Source organism: Temnothorax curvispinosus, unplaced genomic scaffold (genome assembly GCF_003070985.1).
Source record: "Temnothorax curvispinosus isolate PA1 unplaced genomic scaffold, ASM307098v1 QBEX01013839.1, whole genome shotgun sequence".
Taxonomy (NCBI): Eukaryota; Metazoa; Arthropoda; class Insecta; order Hymenoptera; family Formicidae; genus Temnothorax; species Temnothorax curvispinosus.
The window spans coordinates 206341-232582 of NW_020223619.1; the positions used below are offsets into that span (position 1 = coordinate 206341).

Genomic DNA, 26242 nt, shown 5'->3' on the forward strand with positions numbered 1-26242 from the left:
AGAGAGAGAGAGAGAGAGAGAGAGAGAGAGAGAGAGAGAGAGAGAGAAGACAGAGAAAGAAAGAGGAAAAGAAAGAAATCAAAGGAAAGAAAAAGAGGAATAGAGAGATGAACGAAAGGAGAGAAACGGAATGGAGGAAGAAAGAGAGTGAAGGGGATATGTCGAAGAGAAGAGGGAGTTAGAAGGGAAAACGAGTCTGCGCCATGCCACGAATGTAATCGCAGTTGTGGTCGACGAAAGATTCATGATCAAGATGCGATCGCGACGCGAGATCGAACTCGCGAGGATTCCCAAACTCGCTTGAATCAACAATTCCGCCCTTCGGAATGTCGTGTCTTTTGGCGTTTTAACCACGTTTCTCGAGAATCAAATAATCAGAATATCGCGCTTTAGCCTTTATTTATAGCATTTTGGAGCACTCGGTCACGCACATGCAATTGTAATACGATATATTTTCGAACGTTACGTCTTATTGTCTTTTGGAATATCGTATTCTTAGAATGTCTATTTCCATAACGCCGAATTTTTCACAAAATCATACTTCAACCTCCGAATAACGTTTTTGGAGCATTTCACATTCATATTCATAAACGTCTCATTTTCAAATAAGTTGTTAATAATCCGATTCTTTTTTTAACTTTAATATTCTATCACATTAAATCAAAAATATTGAAATGTCGTGGAATTATCGATAAAGATTGCAAATCGCTAAAAGATGATAAAAATGACTTTTTGGGCGAATCTAATAACACGTCTGTTTTTAAATGACTTATATCGCTGGCAAATATACATGAAAATTTCGCATAAGGCAGATCCGAAGGTGAACGACTGAAAAAAAGCGTGACGGAGCAGCGAACGTGAACCGGACCTATCATCTGTACGCGCTAACATCCGAAATAAATAACGTCCTTCAGGAGCGGCTGAGCGTCAGAACCAGTCGAGACGTGTGACATTCCAGAAAATTACTGATCCAGACTCCTGTACCAATCGTGCAATATTTACATAAAAATATAAGTTCGATTAGATAGATTGCGTTCATTGATACATTAATGTCCGTTTCTACCAATATATAGATTAACTTTAATCTCAGTTTAACTTACTTCTTGTTTTTTTATTTTATTTTATTTTAAGAATGAGAAAAATATAAAGTAAGTTATAAACTGATGAGATTGAAGTTAATCCGCATTGGTAAAAATGGACATAAATACAATAGAATTTAAGTATATTATATGATAATGACTACTTCAATATTATCGAGAACTGAAAATCAAAATATTAGAATTTATATAATCGGTACTTGTGACTTTTTATTTTGATTATAAATCCAAAAATAACAATAAAACGAGAGCTTAAGATGTTCAAAAGTATTGTTTAAAGGTTGAAATATTGTTCTCAAAGATTTCAGTTGCTGATTTCAATCGGCTTATATTACAAGATATTGTGATTACTGAGAAGTTTCCAAGAGAAATTTATATTTCGGAACATAATATCTCTCTGCTACTGACTATATATATACTGTATACGTATAGTCGATATGTATATACAAATATTTGTATCGAACAAGTTATCGACACGTATCGTGATAACATGACAAAAAACATATGTAAGTACGTGCTTCGAAATATGAAGCACGCGTTTCATAATGAAAACAAAACATCTTTCATGTCAAACATGGAGTATTTTATTGCGTTAAAGTAAATATCTTTGCTTTCTTCTTTTATTACAAAATTATTTACAATTTTCTTATTTAAATGACCCAATATTTACTTTCACTCATATCCTGCTTAATTCTTTAATTAAAATATCAAATCCTTATCTCCTGGATAACCGATAAAACATGCATCCAGGCTCTAGTTTATAAAATAATCTTCGACAATATAAATTAAAATATGTAAATATACGCTTATCTGTATATTTTCTAAAAAATCATCACGTATGTCTATAATTATCTTTGGAAAATTTACATTATCTTTTTATAATGTCTTATAACTTCCCAAAATCAAATAAACGTTTAATTGCTCCGTGATTTAGGAATTTCAAGTATCAAATCGAGTTCCTACGTGCCTGTTATCGTTACTCTGACAGGATTATCGAATACAATCAAAGCGAACCTATCAAAAGTATTCGCGAATTCCGTTCGACTTTTGCCCATAACCCGCAGAGAGGTCCTTCGAGGCGAGATCGAGAGGCAGAGGCCCTGCGCTGCGCGAGATGAAAGCGCGCGCGCTTCGGAGCACGGAGTCTGCGCGAAGCGAAAGAACTCACCTTTTGGGGTTGACACGCGCACTTCCGCCGCCGACGCGAACAACGGAAACGCGTGCCGGAAGCCGCGTGGCGGTGGGAAGCGCGGTACGAGGAGCGGAATTACGAGCACACGCACGGCTGGAGGGAAAGGAGATGTGCGGATGCGGCGCGATGCAGCGCGAGTATAACACGTACGTTTACACGCGGCGCGCAACAACGTGCCTTACCTCGAGAGCGGCCGTCGCGACACTGAACGTGCCGCAGACACCTGTCGCCGTCGACCGACAGTGCCGCCGCCGAGCGGTCGAACCCCTCTCTCGTTCACGTGGTATACGCACCCCGAAACACTGATGTTCGAATAACACATGATCTTCACGAACCATAAATCTATACGATTTTTCTGGAATTTATCGCATTTATAAATGGAACTATTAAAAAAATATTCAAAATTTTTTTGAATAATTATTTTGTGCATGACTGCTTTATAGGCGTTTCAAAAAGGAGTTATTTTTGTTTCAAACAGCAATCGTAGAGAACAATGTTTAGTAACTTTATCTTACTTTACATAAGGTATGCGTTATTCAAACTTTTATTTTAATTTGTTATCAGTACATTATCAGTACGTAATCAAAAACTTTTATTAGCTCAATTCTATTATTTTGTTTTAAAAGAATTCTTTAGAAATGCAAGTCAGTCTCGTAAAATGTAGGCGCCAAGCAATTTGCGCGACGAGTAAGTTACAAATTTTAGATGGTTCGCTAAAAACGAGTAAAAAATTATAATTTTAAACGTAATTAACATTCAATTGTTATGTCAGATAAATGTCACGTATTTTACAAATTCTAAATTAAAGCTTTCAATTTTTAGGATTTAAAACTGTAAATATATGTAAAAATTACTTGAATGAAATATAATTTTTACATTATTAATTAATTTATGTTTAGCACATATATTGTATAATACATTATTTTATTAATAATCGCTAAACTGAAAAAAGAACTATTTGAATTATTGTCATACGAGATAATAATCTGAGGATAAAACAAGCTGAGATGATTGCATACTAAAAAAATAATCAGCAATGTGAAAAAATATGGAAATATAAGCGCGGTTGTACATATCTCTGCGTACTGCGACGAGTCCCCGTAGGGATCTCGAGCAGCATAAAAGGGGACGCTGTGAGCCCATAGAAACGTGATGGAGGGGTTCATTGTGCGGGAGAGTGCTAATGCTATCGTGCCACTCACAAGGGTAGTTCACACAATGGCGCAAAAATATAAGTGACTTCTGCATAATTTTGAGCGAAGTGATCAATTAGTCACGATACGTTATATCTCGTATTAAATATTACTCATTAACGTGCAGTTGAATCGCAGAATCGCTTTAAAAGCCAAGACTAATTGAGGATACATATATAATTCCAATAAAAAATGACCACCTTTAATAGATTTTGAATATGTGTGTGTGAATGCGTAATTAATTAAATTCTCCATCAAAGCGCAAAGGAATTTTATATCAAATTTTAAGGAATATGATAAAAATATAATAACTTTTAATAGTTTTTAACAAATGCAATAATTATATTTATTTATGACAAAAATTAATAATATTGGAGGTGAGAAATTATGACAATGTCATAGTGAATAATTGTGAACCGAAACGCAATATGCGAAGGGCGCGGTATGGAAGCACTCAAGCAAGGTTCCTTTGTTTGCTACCGCTTCGTGCACAATACGAAAAATTGCAAGAGGGTAGCAAGGAGCTTTTCGTGCATCCCTCACTAGAGACAATAATGTCGCGCGCATTTCCACTTCTCTTGATCTCATCTGCTTTCTCGTAGGGCTTTGTTAGGAGAATTTCTCGATAGTCATGCCGAGCTATCCGTTTATGTATGACTACAGTGTATTGCACGCCAAAACGAGAGCATTAGAATAGTAAATACAAATGCACAATTTAAAAAGGGAAATACATTTTTCGTATTTTTCTGTCAGCGAAATTGTCTGTAAATTTATTCCATCTACTTAAGAAAATTCTTATCATTTAAAATTTAAACGGATAAACATCATTTTACCGAGAATTCTTTTACAAAACATTTTTATACGTTTTCCTTAGTGTTTAGTTTTAAATGAACTTAAATGTCAAATGAAAGGATTTAATAAAAATTTCAAAAAATTATGTAAGAAACAGGACAATAGTGCGAATTAAAAAAAGAAAAATATTTAACTCCGCAAAATATTACCATTTTTTTAAATTTTATTATTTGTATTATATTATAATTTATAACAATATGTGTACACAACTTAAATAAATTTTTGATTTTTTTTCTTTAATTTAATATTGCGTTTATATAGATATATTTTTAAATTTTATTGTTATATTTACTTTTATATTTGTTTTGTTACGTTTCTTGCTTATATACAGACTGCTTATATACAGAATAATATTAATTATAATAGCAAATATTACAATATACATCTCGCTACTTGAAGAAAAAACTACTGACACGTTAACATGCAATAAAAATGCATAACAAAACTCACCGGAATGTAGCCATCAGGTTGAATCCTTTTATTGTCTCTGAAAAGAGAAAAATATTAAATGATTTGCGCAGCTGCTAAATTATATGTATAATACATATACAATATGCAATTTATCCGTTAAACTGTTTTATATTTTTTTTTATAAAACATACCGATTTCTTCGTTGAATTACTGGTGTTTTTGGCGTGCTATCATGAATAATGACCTGAGTTGCATCTATTTCTTCACACTCTGAATTGTCTTCGGAAGAGTCTGCAATAATACATATACAATATTTACATTTTAACATATGTGATAAAATATTCTAACATACATTTTTCTATAGATAAAACTTTATTTATTTACTTTTATTTACGTTATTACATAGCAAACTCAAAAATATAAAAAAATTAATAAAATTTTATTAATAAAACTATAGTTAAACTTTACTACTTATGCATATGGAAATATTATAAATTTAACTTAAGTATTATGAATACATCTTTCCAAATTGCTTTACGCATATTTTTCACAGAGATTTTAATTTTCCATAGATTCTCGTTTTCAAACAATGCGTCGACAATTTATCTTTTTGTCAACCAATTAAAAGAAAGAATATTACACAACAAATTTCAATTGTTTATTTCCGGATCCACTTTGTTGAGCTCCATGCGATACATCGGATAATCCGACTGATATTATGTAAACTAGGTATACGATAGTATCGATCGCTAAGTGACGCTAAATTCATTCCCGTCTCACCCTCTTCGACGCGTTCCTGTTTATGAATACGGGAGAGAACAGGGCTGTGGCACAGAACAGCTGTATCACCGAGCACGTGATCGATGTCAGTATCCTCGCCAATAAATAACGGCAACGTAGAAGGTCGTTTCCGGGGTGGCAATCTTCGGGGTGCCGGTTTCACATTGTCGTAAGGAGATTTTCGTCCATAATTGTCCGGCGGATCAGGTGGATTCTCTACCTGCAACAGGGATAACTAACTCAAATACCCTATGGTAATTATTTTGCTCTCTCATATTATTGATGGTTTCTTTTTTGGAAAATATGCTTGAAAATAGTAGTATAATGTTGGTATAGATAACATTGTTAAATTATTATTATTATTATTAACAAATAATAATGAAGAAAGAAAAAAAAGAGAGTAAAGGAATAAGGCAAAATTCAATATAGTTAATGCTATTTTTATTATGCGATTGATTATCCACATTTGTCAACTGTTTTATTTTCAAATATTTTAAATTTTATTACTCAATATTGCTCAATATATTTTAAAGAATTTAATTGTTTAGAAATTGTTTATGAGAAAATAATAAAAAAATATATTAATCTTTTATTTTTCTTATTTTAGTAATTTGCATCGTACGTAATAATATTTTATCAATATGGCTTCGTAAACTTATCCGTCTTTTATTTGGATCATTCTTTCACAATTAGAGAGATTCATTAGATTGTATAAAATCATTATCAGCCTGACGTATAAGACCAAACGTTACGTAATATGATGATCAATCTTACCCCTTCTGGACTAGCACGATCTCCCAAGGGCTCGGATGGTGGCGGCGGAAATTCGATAGGAAATCTAGAGAGGCTTCTCTTGACACACGTCTCAGGTTCAGGGTTAACGCCGATATCGATCTTCTCGTATGACTCGGAGGAGTCGGAAGTGCTGTTGGGAATTTCCACGGGAATTCTGACGACCCCGTCAGGAACGTTGGAGGAGCTGTCCATCCACCATGCCTTCTCCCCGGATTCGACATGTCGGATTTTCTTAAGCGGCTTCGAAGAGTAAAGGCTCTCGTTATCGACAGGGTTGTCGGTACTTTGACTATCGGCAGACGCCACCGGGATGACCTCGATGCCCTCCGGAACGTTCTCGGGGTCGTCACTCATCCACCACGCTCGTTCGCCGGACTGCTGATGCCTGATGCGATTTCGTCGATCAACTGATCGAATACTGCCTCGACTGGAGCCCCGTCTCGAAATAGGGGATACCGGCGAGGGTGATTTTTTCGCTTCTTCCGCTGCAACGTCGTCCAACCACCAGGCATATTCTTCTGATCCTTGTCGCCAAATTCTGAGTTTATATTTTCCTAGCAACACACGCAAGAAATAAGATAACAGACGCAAGGATTAAATAGACCTTTCTGAATTAAAAAGACTGAAAATTATAAATAATTTATAAAAAATTATAATGATCTGTTCTTCTTGAATTAAAGTAATAATAGTTTATATTCTCAAAATAATAATAATAATTTGTACTTTTATTGTACAAGTGACTTTACAAAATGTGAATATAAACTAAGCACACAGCATTATATATATTATATAATATTTAAATGTATAATACATATGTTTATACTTAATATATATGTATATGCAGTATATTAAAAGATTAACTTACCATCATCCGGTAAGGCTGTGCTGATTGTTGTTTCCTGACTAACATCATTATTCCATGGACTAGCCCTTTGAATCCCCTCGGGAATGTTATCGGAATTTGGATCCAACCACCATGGTTTTTCGTCCGAAGACTGACGCTGAATCTTTATATTATTTCCCCTTATTCCGTCGCTTCTCTGAGAATTACTGAAACTAGGACCTTTTGACAGATTCTGACTGACTGATCTCGAAGATGATAGCGGCTGTCCTGACTTGTTACTGGCTTCGTGGTTTTCCTCAAAGGAGTCAACCCAACCATCTGATTTACTTGTATCATCGGAATCTTGATTCTTGTTCTTAAAGAAATTCGTCATTGGCGCCAGCGCTCTCATCAGGAAGGACTTGGCCTCTTCCGTCTTCGCGGAACGATCACTCTTAGATCTTGGACTAGAGGGTGGCCTAGGTGGTTTCTCCGTCATCATTGACATATCATCGGCCGACGACGCCAATACGCTCGTCCTCGACGATCCCGCACTGATTTTACCTTTTACTTCGCGCGCGGGCGATTCTAACGTTCTCTTTCTTCTCCGTCTCGAACCCGTCTTGTCCGTACGATCGTCATCATCCTCGCTGCTGGAGGAATTCGCAGAGGTCGACTGACTATTGCTGGAACTGAATGTCCCAGATGGCCTCTTTTTTGTTCCGCAAGGTGACTTTGACCCGCTTTTCGTTTCTTCCCATTTCGGTGAACTATTCGAGCCGTTCCTCCCAAGCATTGGCTTCGATTCTCCCGACGGAGTCCTGAACCTCGATCGACCGGACTTCGTTGAGGTGAAGGATCCCGAAGAAACTGCTTGGGGAACATGCCGTTCCGATGCCGTTTCGAAATCCTGAGCGCTGACAGAAATGTTTCTTTGACTTTTCTTTCTTCTCGCGTACTTGGAGCACAAGTCACCGTTCTCCATGTTCAAGGTCGACTTGCGGAAGTCCTTGTTCACGTACTTCGTTGCCACGGTACACTTCGGCGTGGCGGCGGTCGTAGTATCATTTTTCGGCACAGGTGGTTTGCCGCGCGCGTCCGGCGAACCGCCTTGTCGTAGATTCACTGACGGCAGGATCGAACCGGCCGATGATTTCCCGGACGATGGCGGCGTTGTCGTTTTTATTTTTATACCCTGACTCGTCACCGAACTAGCGGACGATGATTTCGATCTGCCAATTGGCATGCTTACAGAAGATCCGTCTGACGAGCCGGTTCGCGTCATTTGACGCGGCGTATTCTTCGTCGATACGTTCCGAGTCTGCGATGTTGATGCCGAGCGACTTTGCGAAGAACCGCTTTCAATGAAAAATATTAATTAACTCAAGAACACATTTAACCTTTCAGTATATATCAGTTAAGTCTTTTTAAGGATTATGGATTTTTTTCTATCTTTTACATTAAATATAATAAGTATAATAACAGATATATGCTGCACAGTTCTTGCACAATTTAGTATAATTTGTATAAAATTATTTCCGAAAATTTTTATATATTTTATAAAGTATTTTTTGCCAAAAATTTCATTTATTAAATATTAAAAATTAGCCTAAAGTTTATCTTCTAAACTTGAGATATTAGATAATGTAATTTATTAAAATGCCAATGCATTCGGATAAGTTGCAATTGATTTTGTTATGTTCTTTATTTGGATTATGTAGGTATATCCAATAAATTACTTTACTAGAAAACAGATTACGTACCTCGATGTCGAATCTTTTCTTTGCGAAACATCACGCTTTTGAGAAATAGTTTCTTCATTTTGGTCTTGACAATGCCCTTCGACAATTCGAAGAGACTCTCCGGTTCTAGAAGAGGAGCTGGCATCCGATTTCGGAGTGGATCCTCTTCTTTCGCTGTATGCATCGGATTTCGATGATGTTATTTCAGTCTTTGAAGAACATTTAGGAATTTTTACATCATTCTTTGAAGAAGTACGTTCCAGTCGCGGAATGAACGGTCTTCTTTGGTTATAATCGTCACATCTCGATGCATTCTGCGTATCCTGCGTTGAATCTTCTCTGCGATAAAATGCAAGATTCTGATTGGAGCTTCTTAAATTACTTAAATTACTGTTTCCGTGTGTTTCAATCTTTCGTGCACCACAGCAACATCGTTCGCTACCGTGAATTCTGTCTTCTTTATTTACGCAATGAATATCTTGACCGCTTGACGATGTCTTCGAGTCATTGGACGCTGTCTCGTCGTTAGTTGTTGTGCAATTCAAACCGAGAAGTTTCTCATTTTGACTTTTAGTATCAGAACCACAAATTTCTCTGGCAGAAGATTCACTTTTCGTAGTTGCTGATGCTTCATTCGTTCTCGTATACGCGAAGTTGTTAAGTCTACTAGAAGAGCTCGCATTAGTAAATCCTCTGGACGAATATATAGATGGACTTCCAGCTGATGATGCACCTGAGTATTTATCCAAGTACGTCGACCAGGGTGCACCAGATACTCTATTGCTGCCATACCTCGAGAATCTTGATGTTTCTTCCATTTGATCACACTGTACCTCTTCATCCACAGTATTCGGCAATTTTCGAAATCTAATCACTTCTTTTTGATGAACAACATTGATCTCCGCTCGCCTGTTTCTGACATAAGACGAAGAAGCTGGAGGTGTCGGTGAAGTACTTCTTGTCACCACCGTTAGCGTCACAAACTCGTTGTCCGGAAGTTTATTGTTAGTTTCGTTCTCTTCTACTCGGTTTGTAATTTTTGACAACTCGTGGTGACCATCTTTGTCAGATTTTACAGTAAGCCTTGACTCTTCTTCTTCTTCTTCTTCTTCTTCTTTCTGATTAGTCGATTTACTGTTCAAATTTCGAAATCTTCCTCCTGCGGGATAGTTTACACTTGTGGACACTCGTTCGTTGCCACTTCGCGATGAAAGAAATCGCGAGCCAGCTGTCGAGCCAAATCTCGTCGAGATTGTAGCCGAGCTCGATTCGGACGTGCCTAAAAAGTGTAGAAAGTTCTTGTAACATTAGTTGTTTATTTGCACAAGATTTGAAACGTAAGAATACTAATGATTAAGAATTTTAAATAATTGTAGAACAGCACAAAGCACTATTCATTATCAGGATTTGGCGTAATTAAATATGCTTTTAAAGTTTATGTTGAATTATAAAGTTTTGTAAAGATAGTTTTAAAAACATATTTTAATTAAAAAATTCTATATTTTAGATTTATAAATGTATAAGTAATAATAATAATAATAAATATTTAAAGAAAATATTTTTTTAATATTTTTTAATTTATTATATAATACATAATAAAATAGTCGCACTTACTAGGCGAAGCAGCTGAACGACCGTAAGACGGCGCTCTTGAATAGACCCTGTAGGAATTCGTTTTTCCGACACTGACTTCCGGACTGGGCTCGCGCGATGTTTTTCCGGAATTGGAACGTAATCCTCTGTAGGAGACTGGCGGATGGTCCTTCTTTTCGATTCTACCATCGTTGCCGTAACTTCGGGCGAAACTCGATCCGGGATATGTGCTGGATCCGTACCTCGATATTCCTTCGGGCTCTCTGCTCTTTTCCCGCGAAGCCGGTCGGTTATATCTGTCCAACACGGAAGACGGCCTCTCCGATGTTTTGCCAGCTGAGAACGAGTACTTCTCAAGGAGAGACGACCTACTATCAGATAGCGGACTTTTCGCCCTCACGTCTTCAGACGACGATCTTCCGGGATGCAATCGACTTTTATCGGTGTCTTTAGTGCCTATATGATAATTTAAGAAAAATTGTGACGTTACTTTTTTTGGAAAAATAATATATGAATATATGCATTTTGTTATTACATTGCTAATTGTAATTATAGAGATAAGTCTATACAATTAGACTGCTGACACTAACACATAATAATATTGGATAATCAAAGTATTGTATAATGCGAATATTGCAAACAAACTTAATTTATTTATTAATTATTGTTTCTATATATGATTTCTAGAACAAGTATGCTATTTAAAAGAAAATAAACTAAATGTTTTCCAAAATATATTTATCATCTAAATATAATTTATAAATAGACGATTTTATTTATAACACTATGTTAAAATAAATTAAGAAACAATATTAAATATAAATAAGTTTTTAAATATAAGTGTTATAATATACATATACATTTCCTTTAGATTACATTAATAATAAATATATAAATAATATAGAATATCAATACAAAATATTGCAAACGAACAAACATCTCACATGAATATTTGAATGCCGGTTTTTCCTCGAATTTATCTTTTTTAAGAAAAGTGCCTCCAAAACCAGCAAGCGCCCGTTCCTTGGCAATAGCTCGAGCAGAACTCGATCCGACTCCGGAATAACTGCTTCTACAGCTTGGCAGGTTACTTCCACCGGAAGCATTCCTACCGAATGTGCTAGCGATGCCGACGCCGGTTCTGCTTCTATATGCTCCTACATCACCCTGTAATCAGAAATGAAAAGCATATACTGCACAATTTTTTGATTATTTTGGTTTTGTAAATGAAATTATGCAGCTTGTATTATCAGAGTTATAAATAAATCGTTAATTCATATAGCTAAACTGTTAAAATATTACCTTAAAAATATAATTTTATTTAAAAAGTTTCTAAAATGTTACTTAAATAATATTTACGTATTTATTGCAATGTTGTATAACTAAATTGTTCAAGTTATATATATTATTGATATCTCGCGATACATTATTGATCATTACGATGACAAGATTTATCAGTCACTTCTTGCATTTACAGTAACGAGAAGGGGTCGGACGTTAAGCCAATAAGACACTCACAAAAAATAAGGGCTGTGGGTGTTCCAGGATATTAAAGATAATGAGGATAATACGGATAATGCGTAGTTTGCATTACCGAGAAGACGCATCTGATGAATGTCTTCATCAAGAACCTTTTTGCTCGATAAATAAAAATAAATCTAATTTAATGTATCATTACTCGTAAAACGATATAAATATAAATACAACCTGAATGTTATCTCAAGTTTCTCAGTATTATTACCTACTATTATAAAATGCTATAATTCTCATTTGAATTTGGTTCATTCATTTGAAGACCAGAAAGACAATCAAATAAAAAACAATTTATGCAAAGCTTCAATTTCCATAACTGCATATTGAAACGATTAAGTTATTATTAATTTATTTTATTCCCTTATCGAAAACTTTTTATATTATTGATTATTTAAATATCTAACTGGAAATAAAATATAGATAAAAAGGAAGAAATTAGGAGAACAGTAAATTATTTCTGCGATATTTAAAACAGATTATTAAATACATTATTTGAAAATGTATGAAAATAAAAAATAATAATTCGTAATTAATATAAGCTTGGCAAAATGCCCTCAATCTCAAAATAGGTAGATCGACCTGGCAGAGAGTAATAACCTTTGCATTCAACGGGTGGCGCAAATAAAGGCCTATATTTCGTCAAAAGCTAAACTGAATTGTAAATATATGGAATTCTGTATTTTTTAAATTACATTCGTTATATTTTTATCAGGAGCAGTGCAGCAAATAATTGTTTCCGGTTTCAATTTCACTTTAAACTAAGTTGAAAATAGCAAAAACCCGCGATAATGCACTTATAGAGAAACTTTCGACTTGTTTTCCGAACTGGGTCTTCTAAAAAGACTGTTCATTATTATGCTAATGGTATTCGGTGATATAATAGAATTACGACAGTCGTTCCTTAAGACCGCCAAAGCAAGTCCTTCGAGCGGAAGCACTGCACGACGTCGGAAACGATAAGTCCTTTCATCACGTTATATCTAACCCCATTATCACGTTTACGCGGATTTAAGGTACAAGAGATATAATGACCTGTTCCTTTTCATTTCAAAAATAAATTTAACTCTATTACATAAAGCACAAATACTTTGTAAAGAAATTTACGTTCCAAAAGTGTTGATTATAAATAAAAACATAAAAATGATATAAGAATTATGACAAAAGTTATATAATATTAGCTAGAATATTTAAATATAGAGAAACGACTAATAATGCATATATTTGTTAAAAATTTATTTAAAAATTTATTTTATAAGAATTGAAATTTTGGGACTTACAGATTTTTTACATTTTTTTAAACTTTGGTTATTTATAAATATTAATGCTTAATATTATAACCACAATGTACAGATATCTTTCTATTTCTATTTTAGTTATCAAAGTGACTTCTGGCATTTGTCCATGATGCTTTTAGATTTATTTAGAGCTTTGCCAGAAAATTAACTGTTACGATTATCCATTATCAGATTTTATACCTCTAGAAATTACACAAAATGAAAAAATATTTAATATAAAATCTTTCATGATTCTCTCAAAATATTTTAGTTTTTAATTATTTTCAGATTGTTTTATTACTTTTTTATTTATATTATAGTGATATCCGATTTATTTTTTCTGCATTGTACAAAGCAGTAATAGAACTTACCCGTTATACTCTCCCTTTATCTCTTTATTGATGAGATTGAGAATTTTCACGAGAAAATGTTGCAAACGTGCATGACTTTTTATCTATTGCGTTTTTGTATTTATTTATAAAAATTTAAACTGAAATAACAATTCGCGGAAGATACAATATCTATTATTTTTTTTAAATAACTGTTGCACCGTTAAAATAGAACAATACTGTAAAAATATATTCAGTACATCACTATTTTTCGAAATATAAATTACAAAAATAACTTTGTAGTCATTCTTGGCTATTATTAAAGAAATTATTTTTACAAGAAATGCATAATAATTTTATTATTTTTTATATAAATGACATATTTTTTAAATACATATATCTAACTTGTCAAAGAGAGTCAATAATAATAATCAAACGGAACCGTTATAATATATAATCAATTAAGGAGAAAAACACCATTTACGGTCCGGACTGGATCTTGGTAGTCTAATAATGATGTAATGTGAATAGTTTTTTTCAAAATTCAACCGATTTTTTATCAGTCTTTAAAATACAACTCTTTTGTTGAAACAATAAATCAATATAAGTATTTAAATTGATAAATCAATTTAAATGTTAAATAAGCATCCTTATAAAATCATTGTAAAAAATTTATTGCGAGAAATATTATCCCAGCCAGGGTTCGAACTTCCTTGGAAAAAGAGTTAATATATTTGTAAGATATAAAATGTGTACTTTTATGCATATATTACATGCTTTAGTCATCATATATTATACGCTTTAAGGATCGACTGTTTATGGAAGAATTTTAACAGAAATATGAAACGTGCATTAACGCCGGCGTCCGTTTATGCAGAGACTTTTACGCTGTATGCGCGATAAAAACTGTACCGCGTTGCAAAATCTGCGTTCGACCATTGTGCAGAAATATACGTCACGAAATATCCGTCTACACTCGCGGCTCGAAAATGTCCAAGTTTACGTGAATACAAGCGCAAGAGGAACGGCTGTTCAGCCATCTGGAAGCCCGACGCGATATCGCACCATCGTCGCACACGGAGGAGTACGTACAAATAACGCGCAATTGCATATTACATGAAATATATGAGAGTAACAATGTCGCGATATGTTTTGATATTTGCATTTACTTCTATCCATATGTACAGTATTGATCGTTAAATGTTATCATTTTTGCACGTTATACCTTCTCGTCTCGACTCGAGAGTCAAGTCAGAATATATTTTCACGAAAGAGTTAAAAAGGAGATATTTTTCGCATTTTTATTTTCTTACCGTAAAATTGAAATTTAAATCATGTTTGCATATATTTTGTAAAATAAAAGTAAATATAAATAAAATATCAAAGATAGTAAAATAGAAAAAGCAACCCCAGTGTACTAGAAAAATGTTAGGTAGAGTATTTGTATAAAATAAACAATTAAATCTGCACGTTTAACAAATATGTAAAATAGATCATATCTAAAGATAGTTAATTACGTTCTTTCATTATTTTTAATTAAATTTAATTGATTTTTTGTTTCTAAAAATTTTGAAAAAAATGTTTGCGTATGTTTATTTGGAATAACGCTTTATATTTCAAATATTTTTAATATAGAATATTTATCTATATTTAGAATATAAATTACCATACAAATACAGCTGTTTTGTCTAATTAATTGCTTAAAGAAACTGAACCAAAAGTCAGATTTTTGAAAAATTATATGTTATATAATAATATTAGATATATATAAATATTATTTATTTATTTATTTGAATAAGATGTAAATATAAATGCAATGTAATTCAATTCTAGTAAGATGTTTAAAGCTGGATTCTTATGCTGCTTTGAACATAAATGGCTCAAATATGTGAGCATGTGAGCTATGAATGTCTTTTCTTCCCGTGACTTAGCACGTTGATGCTTCAAGTGCTGCACTTGTTTAAAAGAAGTATTCAGGCTTACGAAAGACTAAACGTTTTATTCGCGATGATTCGGTACATTCTCGATGACACTGATGAGGATGTGGGCGACCGATGCATCGTGGTATCAGCTTGAGGGGAGACCAGATAATTGAAGAGTGTCAGCCTGATTTAACCTCCGGCGACTCGGTGCATTATTATAATTTATGACGCACGACCAGCTGTCACAAGCTCGATAGGACGAAAATGTTGCTTAATTGTATTCTTAACTTCTATTCTTAAATATAGTTGAATTGCCATTGATCTTTCTGGACCACCCGTTATAACTAATTTAAAATTTATTTGACACTCAATCATGGCCATTAAAATAATTTTATTTTTGATAAGATTTATCTTTTATATTGTTCAATTTAATCTTTCCATAAAATAAAAAGTTTAACAAAATTGTATTAAATTGTATGTTGTATTTCCGAATACTTGGATGGCAATTTTTATATGTTTCGGATTTAATTAAATTTAATATTGTTCTAACATAATTATATCGATATTAGCTATTTTTACTAATTAATTTGCAGCTTTACAATTATTTTATGAATTATTTAATAGAGAAAGCTGACTTCACCATAAGAGAACATGTAGTTTTCATTAGTTATCGTACGAGAAAGCAAATTAGGTTGCTGTTCACGACGGCGGTCTGTTATTTTACGATTCGCACATTGGGCACACGCCAAGATTTTTGGCACGTCACGAATCGAGGAAGCGATTTCAGGGAGCCTCGCCACACGTGCAAACACGTGATGCTTTTAGAAACGACATTTTAAAAGTAAATTCTACATGATAGTCATGATACCAACTTTTTCGACGAAAAGATTATTGACTTTTTAACGTTAATTAAATTATATGTTACATTCTGACGTTTTAAAATTATACCTATGCTTATTATATATTTTACGTTAAATTCGACATTTGACTGTGTTAGTACAAATGGATAAATTTCCATCATTTGTTTCATAATCAGGAAAACAAAATATATTCGTATAATACTGTAAAAAAATTATAAACAGATTTTTTTAACAGATAATAAAATTAAATTATGCTATGAGAATAAGAACCACGTCTATGTTATTTAAATAACATAGAGACTATCAAGTTATTAAAATATTAATAAATAAAACATTTCAAACATTTAATACACATACAAATACAAACATAAACAATAAAAACATTAAATTATTAAATTGTGTGCATTTTATTTAAGTAGTTAACATGGAAATGAAAGGATATTACTTTACGCAAAGCTATACAGATATGCTATTACTTTACTATATTGATTTTAAGTAAGCTTGATACAAGAAAGTACATTCAGTTTTATTTTTATTTATATTATTATTTATTATATGTATAACTACAATATGTTTTTCTCAAATATAAGATGAAAACAGTTAATTCTGATATCAACATTTCTGTTAATGTTCACTGACAATTTCCTCAAGTAAATTTCTCAAAAACAAAAGACCAAATACAAATTTAAGATTCGAAAAATAATAATCGCGTTGTGACTGTCTGTAGAAATTTGGAGTTTGGCAAATTATTTATACAATAAGATATAATCCTTATGTGAGATAATACCGAAACTTAAATTCCTTGAAATCTTAGCAGCGGTTAGAAAAAATGCCTTATAAAAAGATTTCTTTCGCGGATAGAGTACAGATTGGAAAATGTCAGAGTATGGGGTTCTGACGAGCAAACTGGACGGCTTGCCGTGTAATTGGAAAACTTTTGGCACCGTGTAAACTGCCGGAAGTTTTGTGGCTGAAACTCTTCGATCCGGTCTCAAAGACGGTAAACTTCTCAATGGCGTTACGAGCCGATAAATCGTTCATCATTACGTTGTCGTTGCTGGATTGTGTCGTCGATACTACGAAGTATCGATCGTTCGTCTTGTTTTAACGTTTCGCAAGATCTATGATGTTCGAGCGAATTGCAATTCTACGAAGCAATAATACGTTATCGTGTGTCAATAGGTATGTATAACACTGAATATATATCATTTTCTTTTCTACGAATACGCTTATTGATTGTAAGCTAATCTTTAGCTTGGCATAAGAGAGTTATAAAATACAATATCTCTGTGAAACATAATTTTTTTATATTAAGAAGATTTTTAAATATAGAAGATTATTAAATATATAAATATTATTAAGGGCCGGTTGTTCCAACCTGTTGGTAAGCTAACTAATAGTTAAAAATAATATGTCTATCTTTATCTAATGTAAAAAGATAAACAAAGACATATATATATGATTTAACCGTTAGTTTACCAACAGATTGGAACAACCGGCCCTAAAAGATTTATATTACTATATATGTTGTGTCACAGGAGAGCTAACAAATGGATAAATATCCATCATTCGCTCTTTCATCATTCATTCCATCTTCATAGTCAGGAGAACAAAACATATTCATACGTATAATACTGTGACAAAATTATAAACAGATTTTTATACAGATAACAAAATTAAATTATGCTACGAAAATAAAGACCATATCTATTCTTTAAATTTAAAAGAACTTAATGTTAGTATTATATGAAGTATATATACATCAATTTTTTTTAACATTAAAAACCATTTGGATTTAGTCGCACAAATTTATGAATGACAAAACGGTAGCTGCAATAGATCAGTAAAGTAATAAACATAAAACCTGGAAAATGATTGCAATTTACAATCTCACGCGGAAGTGAACCGGCTGCAATTTCAACGATGTCTCGCAAATTGAATCTAACACCGACGAATAGATCATAAATTTTTCCAGCCACACGCAGACGAGCTAACCTGTTCCATCAAACGGACGTATCATTCCTGGCATGCGTGAAATGCATAATTTTTTATATCTCTCTGTCACCGTATATAACTGTGGCAAATCGCTTTCGTAAAATGATATCTCATCGTTATTGAAATAATATAGGAAAGTATTATATAGATGAGACAGAAAAGCACAAGTATAGGCATGCATTATTATTATTTGCTACTATTTAACAGAATTCAATGTCTTTTGTCAATAGTAATTTATAAAAATATTTTTATTTGTAATTATCTATTATTTTTACGTTTAGTATATTGTTTGTCGTTCAGCAGTTATGCACTTTGCTAAAACTCTTGGAATATTTATTACTTGTAATTTTCCATATTTTCATAAAAGAAGATTAATTTTATATGTGAAAAAATTTGTCATTATTCAAGGTTTGAAACTATTATGTGTGACTTTTGTTGAAAATTATAGTGTTAATTTAAAATAATTACTGATCACGCTGAGTTAAGAATTTCTCGTAGAAAATTTCTGATTTTATTCTAGACGCAATGATTCTTCGCGTAACGAACCGTCGAATATTTGCAGATGCGCGCTTATCGATTTGGCTCGTCGACACTATGCAGCGAGTGAACCTGCGCGGGATGAAATTGGGTTCAATTCCGGCAATTGATCCACGAGATCAGCTGTGTTTGCCAACAACCTTGTTGCCTGACGCGACGCGTCGCTAACAAGGCGACGACGTCAAAACATCAACGACGTGCTAGTTCTGGTCTGGCACGATCCTGAAATATCCATTTTCGTTGGAAATTTGATAACACGGGCAAATATTTCGACAGTTTCGGTTGTCGGCTGTCGGCTTTAATAAAATAGCTATTTGTATTTATAATTGTAATATACGTAAATGGCGTAAAATACTAATCTATAAACACCTTCGCGCAACAAGATATAGAGTAATATTGAGAATTTTGTGAGCTCTATATGTGCTCGCTTAGATTAGAAGCACCTTTTAATCGTTGACACATTCTTGATTACATATATCATCAAGAAGTAGTAAAAAGTAAATGTTGATGTATTTATTATGCAACAAGAAGTTTATATTGATTTTAATTTATTTGCTGTTTCTCAATTTTTTAATATTAAAAAAACAAGTAAAAAATAAGCTAATACAATATATGTCTTTACTTTATAAAAACTATAATTTTTAATAAGATCTATACCAATAAAATAACAAATATCTAATATAACTCAATTAAGATATATGATAAATAGAAAAAAGAATTAACATTCATGAATATAAAATTGTTCAGAGTTTTTCTTTATAATAAAACTTTTTCTTTATAATAAATATAAATTATAGTATTTTATTATAATTTTGCTCATGATTCTGTTTACAATTTCCATTCGCTTTATTATAAAACTAGAAATTCTTTATATGCTTTTAAATATGATCATTTACACTCCGTTAAGCAATAAGTGGCAAAGCAATTTTCTACTTTAACGATGCCATTATGAATCGGTATATTTATTTACAAGGTATGAATATAATATTCAAATCTCGATCCTCTCTTCGTTTCCTGTATCGTATGAAGTCAGCATCAGAGTAAACACGTGGTAGTTTTGGCACTACCGTTCACAGAGGCTTATGATTAATTCAATGGCATGCTTCAACCAGTTTCTCTCGTGCACGCCTGTCTTTTCTAATGTGTACATCTGACAGTTCCGTATACTCTTTCGAAATTCAGAAGCCGAAGTCCATCTACTTCCGTCGTCGCCTTGGTGAAAAAAGGGCAAAACCGTGTCTACGACGACGTTTAAATATAGCTGCGAGTTCTCAGTTATAACCATCCAAGCTCTCACTTTGCAGCATCCGCGTGCATATTTCTCCTTGCTGCGTTTTATCAACGACATGCAAGAAGTTGTAAAAGCTCTCTGGTGTCTTTACGGGAAAATGTTTTAAAGAAGATAGGAAAATATATGAATTTGATTATTAACATTCCATTTCAATTCCAAATTTTTTCATCTTTTTTCTATTAGCTAAAACTATAACTATAGCTTATCTCATGAGTTTGCAACTAACAACATTATAACAATATAAAGTAATTAATAACGTTAATGTTATAAAGTAGCATTGTAAAATAATTAATTGCATAATAATTATATATATTAAATTAATTTTTCAGTTCTATTATTGTACATAATGCTCATTATTATTTAGTTGCAATTTGCTCTTTGCTTGTATTGTAGCTCTTCATTGATTTATTTATAATTTAAAATATATAAAAAAATATCTACAATATATATATATATATATATATATATATATATATATTTTATAGAAAACTATTTTATATATTATAATTTTAATAAGAAGATCACTTGTGATTTTAATCAAATGTTTCTCTAAACAATTTTAAAAGATGTCTCGAGTATCTCTATCTATTTCTTTTAAGCTTTTAAAGCAATTGTTTAATTTTCTGTTATACAGACGCCATCGTTATTTTTAAATATCTCTTAACGAAACGTCATGAAAGCTAAATCCGGTGCGTAGCGAGAATCCATCTCCTTTTTTTTTCAAGAGGCTTCAAGTTGCGTAGCAATAAATATCGAGCTCTATTGCGACGCAAAGGCAAAAGGAGCACAAAGCGGATATAAAAGAAAGAGGAATGGTACGCTCGATTAAAAGCATTCACGCCATCGTTTGCAGCCGCTATTGCTCCGCCTGGAATATTCAAAGAAGCCGTTAAATCCCTTTCTCCGTTCAGTCTAGGCAGACTGTTCTGCCCTGCATCTTCGTTCAAACATTTAAATATATACGAGTGTTTTAATCCATGAACGCTCTGCGTGCCCAAGGCAAATTATTAAGATAGATATGTTATTAACGAGTTATATATAATCTCAATGAGTTATATTCCCGCACCTTCAGGCAAAGCCTTTTTTGCCATTTTTGCCATGTTTAACAACTGTTTCCGTCTATTATTATTGATAATACAAAAAGCACCAAGTTGCAGACATATTTTCTCATGTTATAGAACTTTCTTATTTAGAAAATATGTAATTCAAACTATTCCAAATAATATTATTATTTTGTAAGAACAAATACAATTAAAAATAATTTTTTGTTTCTTCTCTTTAATTACTTCTTTATAATTAGTCATTTAACCGATATATGTATATAAGCTCGAAATCTAATATATCTGATGTTTCATCTAAAGCGTAAACATGTTATAAGTCTAAATTTAGTCATCAAGTGTCATCAAATGTGCCTTGTGTTGTTCACTTAGGTGGACATCATTTTACACTGTTTCCGCGAAAAGATTGAAGAAGTACGTTTGGGATGATGAATCAACAGGGAGAAAGTCTTCATTTATCACGAACGAGCATATTGCTTATGTTTGTAGACAAATGAAAAAAGTACGAAGAAAGTGACGTGAGAGGAATACTAAAAATGATCGCTGAATGCATATAGAGACTTTATTACATGCCAGCATGACGCTACTTACACCGCAAAGAAAAATTCTTAAATATAATGACTTTAGACTCCCCGCTGTACTTAATTGATGTCATATATTAAATTCTATTGTGCATACACGATTTTTTATTGCATTTGGAATGTTTACTTATCTCGTCATTCTGCTTTAAAAAGAAAATTATCTTTATAAAGTTCTACGTAGAATATACATAAATTGTATATTGTTATAAAAAGTTAAAAATTTAATTTAAAAAATATTAAAATATTTGACGTAAAATAAATGAGAAGATAAGAAAATAAGATAGTCGATTTACAAAGAGACTCAATTATAAAGAATCAAATTAAGTTTTATTTTCTCAATACACATTATTACGCAATTTATTTGTTTCTTTATTTAAAATTTTAAGACGTTCGAATTATTTTATTTTTAATCTTTTTTACTGCAAAACATTCTTTTTTTATTTCAAAAAAAATTGTAAAGATACAAGTTAATCTACTACAGTACTGCAGATATTAAGCTAATCTACTACAGTATACAATATCCGTTTCTGAAAGCAGAAGTAATTCAAACCTGGGAGAAACAGGAATTGTCTACGACAAATTTCCTGTCTCACGTGATATATCGACGTATACTTCCATTCGCGCGTTGCTCCAAGAGCTCCAGTCACCTGAAAGAACTCGAGAGGAAGACGGCCCTCCGGCCCAAGAGTATGCTCTCGCATCCAGGTCGCGTACAAAGATCCTTATTGGTCGACGACGGCAAACCTCATGAAGGCTCCGGGGATCTCTCAGGAGCTTTCAGAAAGGAGCTGTGCCCGTGCCTCGACGTGTCCTGTATCAAACTTGGCGCGAATGGCTCGTAAGACAAATCCCCTACGCAACATGTACGGCTGAGTCGCGCGAGCCGCTTTGAAATTCGACACCCGATACATCACGTCGCCTTCAGCGTCGATCGCGAGCGTATATTCGAGGTAGAAGAAAGCTTTACACACGAATATGCACGCACGGGGCGCGGCGGGCAGACACCGTCTGGGAAAGACCCGGCTAATTTTGCTAGCCGCGCCACGTCGCCGCGCCGGGCGACCCACGGTGCTCCGATGCACGAAAATGTTTCTCGGAGGCATGCAACCGGGATTCGTATTTGGGCGGCGCTAACGAACGCTTCGACCTCCTTCGATAAATGATCGAGCTACGTCTCAGCTGTGTGCCGCGTTTTCCGCCGCGACGAGCCGTGATCGATCTTTTACGCCTGTGGCGTCTGTAGTCTGACACGAGCCGGACTATATCTACTGAATGTGTTGGATCTTCTTTTTCTAATCACGATGTATTTCTCATTGTAGTGAGGAAACATAAATCGTTTAGTTTCGAAATGTGTAACGTTCAAATATACATATTTCTGAATGATGAATGAAAGGTACCTAGATAATATTTTAATTTAAATAAACAAAAATTCTATCTATATATCTTTAATATATTGAACTTTAAACTATACTCTTATTTTTAAATGAAATTAAAAAAAAACATTCATTTTAGTTTGTATTAAAATTAGAGATAACTATAGTTTTGGAAATATTATGTTATGACTTAAATTATCGCTTTATTTTAAAAATAATATTTATGTACATGACTTTCACAAAAGCTGAATATTAAAGTAGAAATCTAATAATTCAGTCATATTAGATATATCTACAAACGCAAGTTGCTATGTTTCTATTTGGCTGCCGTTTTGTAGAATTTCATTTCCTGCGCGTTGAATTCTCCACTATACAATGCAGCAAAGTCAACCAAGCACAATTCTAACGAACATTCGTGATAAAGGAACGAATTTAATTACAAGCTTGCGAGATCTACGATGTTCACGTTGGAAACATTACGGCATCGCGCCGCTCCGGCTGTAATTTCGAATTAAAAGTGAAAAACTCAACGCGTGGAAATGTAAATCAGTCCAGGCGACGGCCGTCATAATAATAAAAAAATATTCCTATGGCTTGTGGCGATAATTCAAACGTGAATACGCGAAACACGTGCGAATGTGCCGCGGAAAATTATGCGCCGCAATGCACAACCCGACGAGTTATGTCGTTGCTTTAACGACTGAATAGATCAGCATCGTTGCTGTTTAGAAAGCTTTTCGACTTAGCGGTACTTCGCAAACACCCGGTTCGGTCCGCGGGTGGAATAAACGGGCGTGCGACCTGGACCTCTGCACGATAAAGTTAATGGACTTCATTTACATTGCATAATTGCGACGAAAGCGGAGCCAGCACTCAAATTATACGCAAGGACCAACGACCAGAACCAACAGCAAAGGTGCCCTTTGAATATTCGGTATGCTTAATACACTCATTTACACCGTACATGTTTGTCGAGTACGCCACGGATTCGCGACGTTGAAGGTTAATCGACTATAGACATAATGTGTAAATATATTTCTGTCGCATTAAATTATCATAGAACCTTTAATAGTTTAATAAAGCATACGAATTGTAATAAGCATCAATGTAATAAGCAAATTTATGTTACATGCTTTACTTACCTTCTTCTTATATGCTGGTTTATTATTGTATGTCTTAAGAAACTTATCTCAGAATATAATACATACATTTTTATCTCTAATCAACATTCAATTAAAAATTTTTAAAAATATACATATAATAATAATAAACCACTAAAGAAGCATTAAACACAGATATTAAAATACAGAAATATCAAAACCCTGCGTATTTTTCTTAATGCAGGCTGGATACGGAATTATGTAGATGTGATATGTCAATGGAGTATATTAAAATTATTATCAATAATAGATTTCTTGCGAGAATGCAAAAGAGATGCTGATACTTGACTAGATCTTATCTCTCAATATTACTTCGCATACGTTCGTATATAGGTAGATCCAATTATCTATTTCAGCCGATATCCTCTCGCAATACGTTTCGACAAAAAGCACGTGATCAAATATCGGCGTAAATTGCACAGATCGTCAAGAAGGATATTGATTTCATCGATCAAACGAAAATGTTTATTCCGATAAGTGCGTCATCGTGCTGTGCCAATATAGGAATCCGCATTTTTCGCACATGGCGAGCGAGCAATAAAGATACCCGAGACAGAAAGTTGCATAGCTTTCAGCACGTTCGCATAGAATATTGCCAACGAATCTGCGGCAAGAATGAGCGAACCGATGCAGGGAATGGGATTCCACATAAAGCGAATATCTTGAGAAAAGATTTCGTTATCGATTCCTCAATTATTTCAACGTTGTTTTTCTTCGTGTCGTTACCGGCGAGTTAAAGATCTTCGGAACGCTAAGTCAAGCCGGTTCCATCGCGAAGTCAATATATGAAGACCGCGAACTTACGTAGCTCCTGTACGATGCCATGATCCTAGATCCCTCAGGACTGCGACGGAACTTCAAGAGAAGAGAACAGGTCCCCTGAAGCGTTTCCTGCAGCTGTCTTCACCAACCACCATCGAGTACAGAAGCATCCGCACCACCGTTACACGATTTACCGGCACCGGTCGCCCGAATGGGACAGGACGTCCGAGAGGAAGAGGGATCACGGTATCGATCAAGGCCACGAGTGTAGAACCGATCGATTGTTACGAGAAAACAATCCTCCGCGACCTCGTAGGAGAGGAAAGTGGCGAGCGCTGCGAAGGCGCTTCGTTTCGAACGAAGCTCGGACCCTGAAGAGCCGGCGACCCGCGAGGCACGCCGCGGTCCCACTCGTTCTCTTTCTCTCTCGCTTTCTTTCTCGTTCTCTTCTCACTCCGAGCTCTCGGCGTCTCTTCTTCTTCCTTCTTCTCGACTTCCCTTCTGCTCGACTCGCGGAGTTACAGCTCCTTGTCGCACTCGCGGTGCTCACTTGAGCCCTATTTTAAGAATAGCTTTGTACTTTCTCTGTCTTGCTCTCTATTCGTTTCTGCCTCCTCTTCGTCTTCTGCTTCGCCGGCTGCGAAGGAGACTTCGAGGGGAAAGACCAGGGATAAGGATAAATCTCGTATAATATGTGCGAGTACGTGCTACGTGCGTTTCCGCTCAAGCGGAAATCGTGATGTGGTGATCAATAAAGATATCGATATAGTTAAGGAATATTGACAGGAAAGAAATGAAAGTAATTGAAATATTAAATGTAATTCAAAACGTTGATAAAACTTAGAAAACTTAGAACTTATAAATATTGTTTCTTATTTAAATTTATTTAAACCTTTAATTTTTGTGAAACCTAATTATTCATTATGTAGTTAGACGTGCTATCGTTATTTTGTATTTAAAAAAATTTAGGCTTAATTGACGAAGAATATTTTTTGTAGATTGCATAGTTATATTACTGATTAATTCTAGTACATATAGGCAGATTAAAGAACTTTTATACTTTATAAAAATCTTACATCGTGTTCAATT

General features: G+C 33.9%; 2 protein-coding genes across 4 annotated transcripts in view; both read right to left on the bottom strand.

The window, feature by feature from the left end:
* Positions 1 to 5029, bottom strand: part of LOC112464047 (FH1/FH2 domain-containing protein 3) — a 138059-nt gene extending 133030 nt beyond the window's left edge. For 2 of the 3 annotated variants that reach the window (XM_025030818.1, XM_025030823.1), the window contains exon 1: positions 2266 to 2480. Coding sequence is in view for 1 of the 3 variants with exons in the window: in XM_025030819.1 (XP_024886587.1) it covers positions 4785 to 4798 (14 nt within the window). In the remaining 2 variants the exon portion in view is untranslated. Of the gene's footprint in view, positions 1 to 2265; positions 2481 to 4784; positions 4822 to 4936 lie in introns of those variants that run through there. The other variant, XM_025030819.1, reaches the window with a different exon arrangement.
* LOC112464048 (PHD finger protein rhinoceros-like) lies at positions 4924 to 25510 on the bottom strand. The gene is made up of 8 exons (XM_025030824.1): positions 25196 to 25510; positions 11423 to 11645; positions 10500 to 10934; positions 8907 to 10164; positions 7182 to 8501; positions 6300 to 6858; positions 5526 to 5745; positions 4924 to 5036 (listed from the first exon to the last, which is right to left on the bottom strand). Exons 1-8 carry the CDS (start codon positions 25214 to 25216, stop codon positions 4924 to 4926), a joined length of 4149 nt encoding a protein of 1382 aa, XP_024886592.1. The 5' UTR covers positions 25217 to 25510.
* Between the last annotated feature and the right edge of the window lie 732 nt (positions 25511 to 26242).

Coding starts and splice junctions, on each gene's coding strand:
- LOC112464048 (XM_025030824.1), bottom strand. CDS start 25,216: ATGGCATCGTACAGGAGCTAC. Junction 10,165..10,499: donor TCGTTCAGCTGCTTCGCCTA/GTAAGTGCGACT, acceptor TACACTTTTTAG/GCACGTCCGAATCGAGCTCG. Junction 6,859..7,181: donor GCCTTACCGGATGATGGTAA/GTTAATCTTTTA, acceptor ATATAAACTCAG/AATTTGGCGACAAGGATCAG.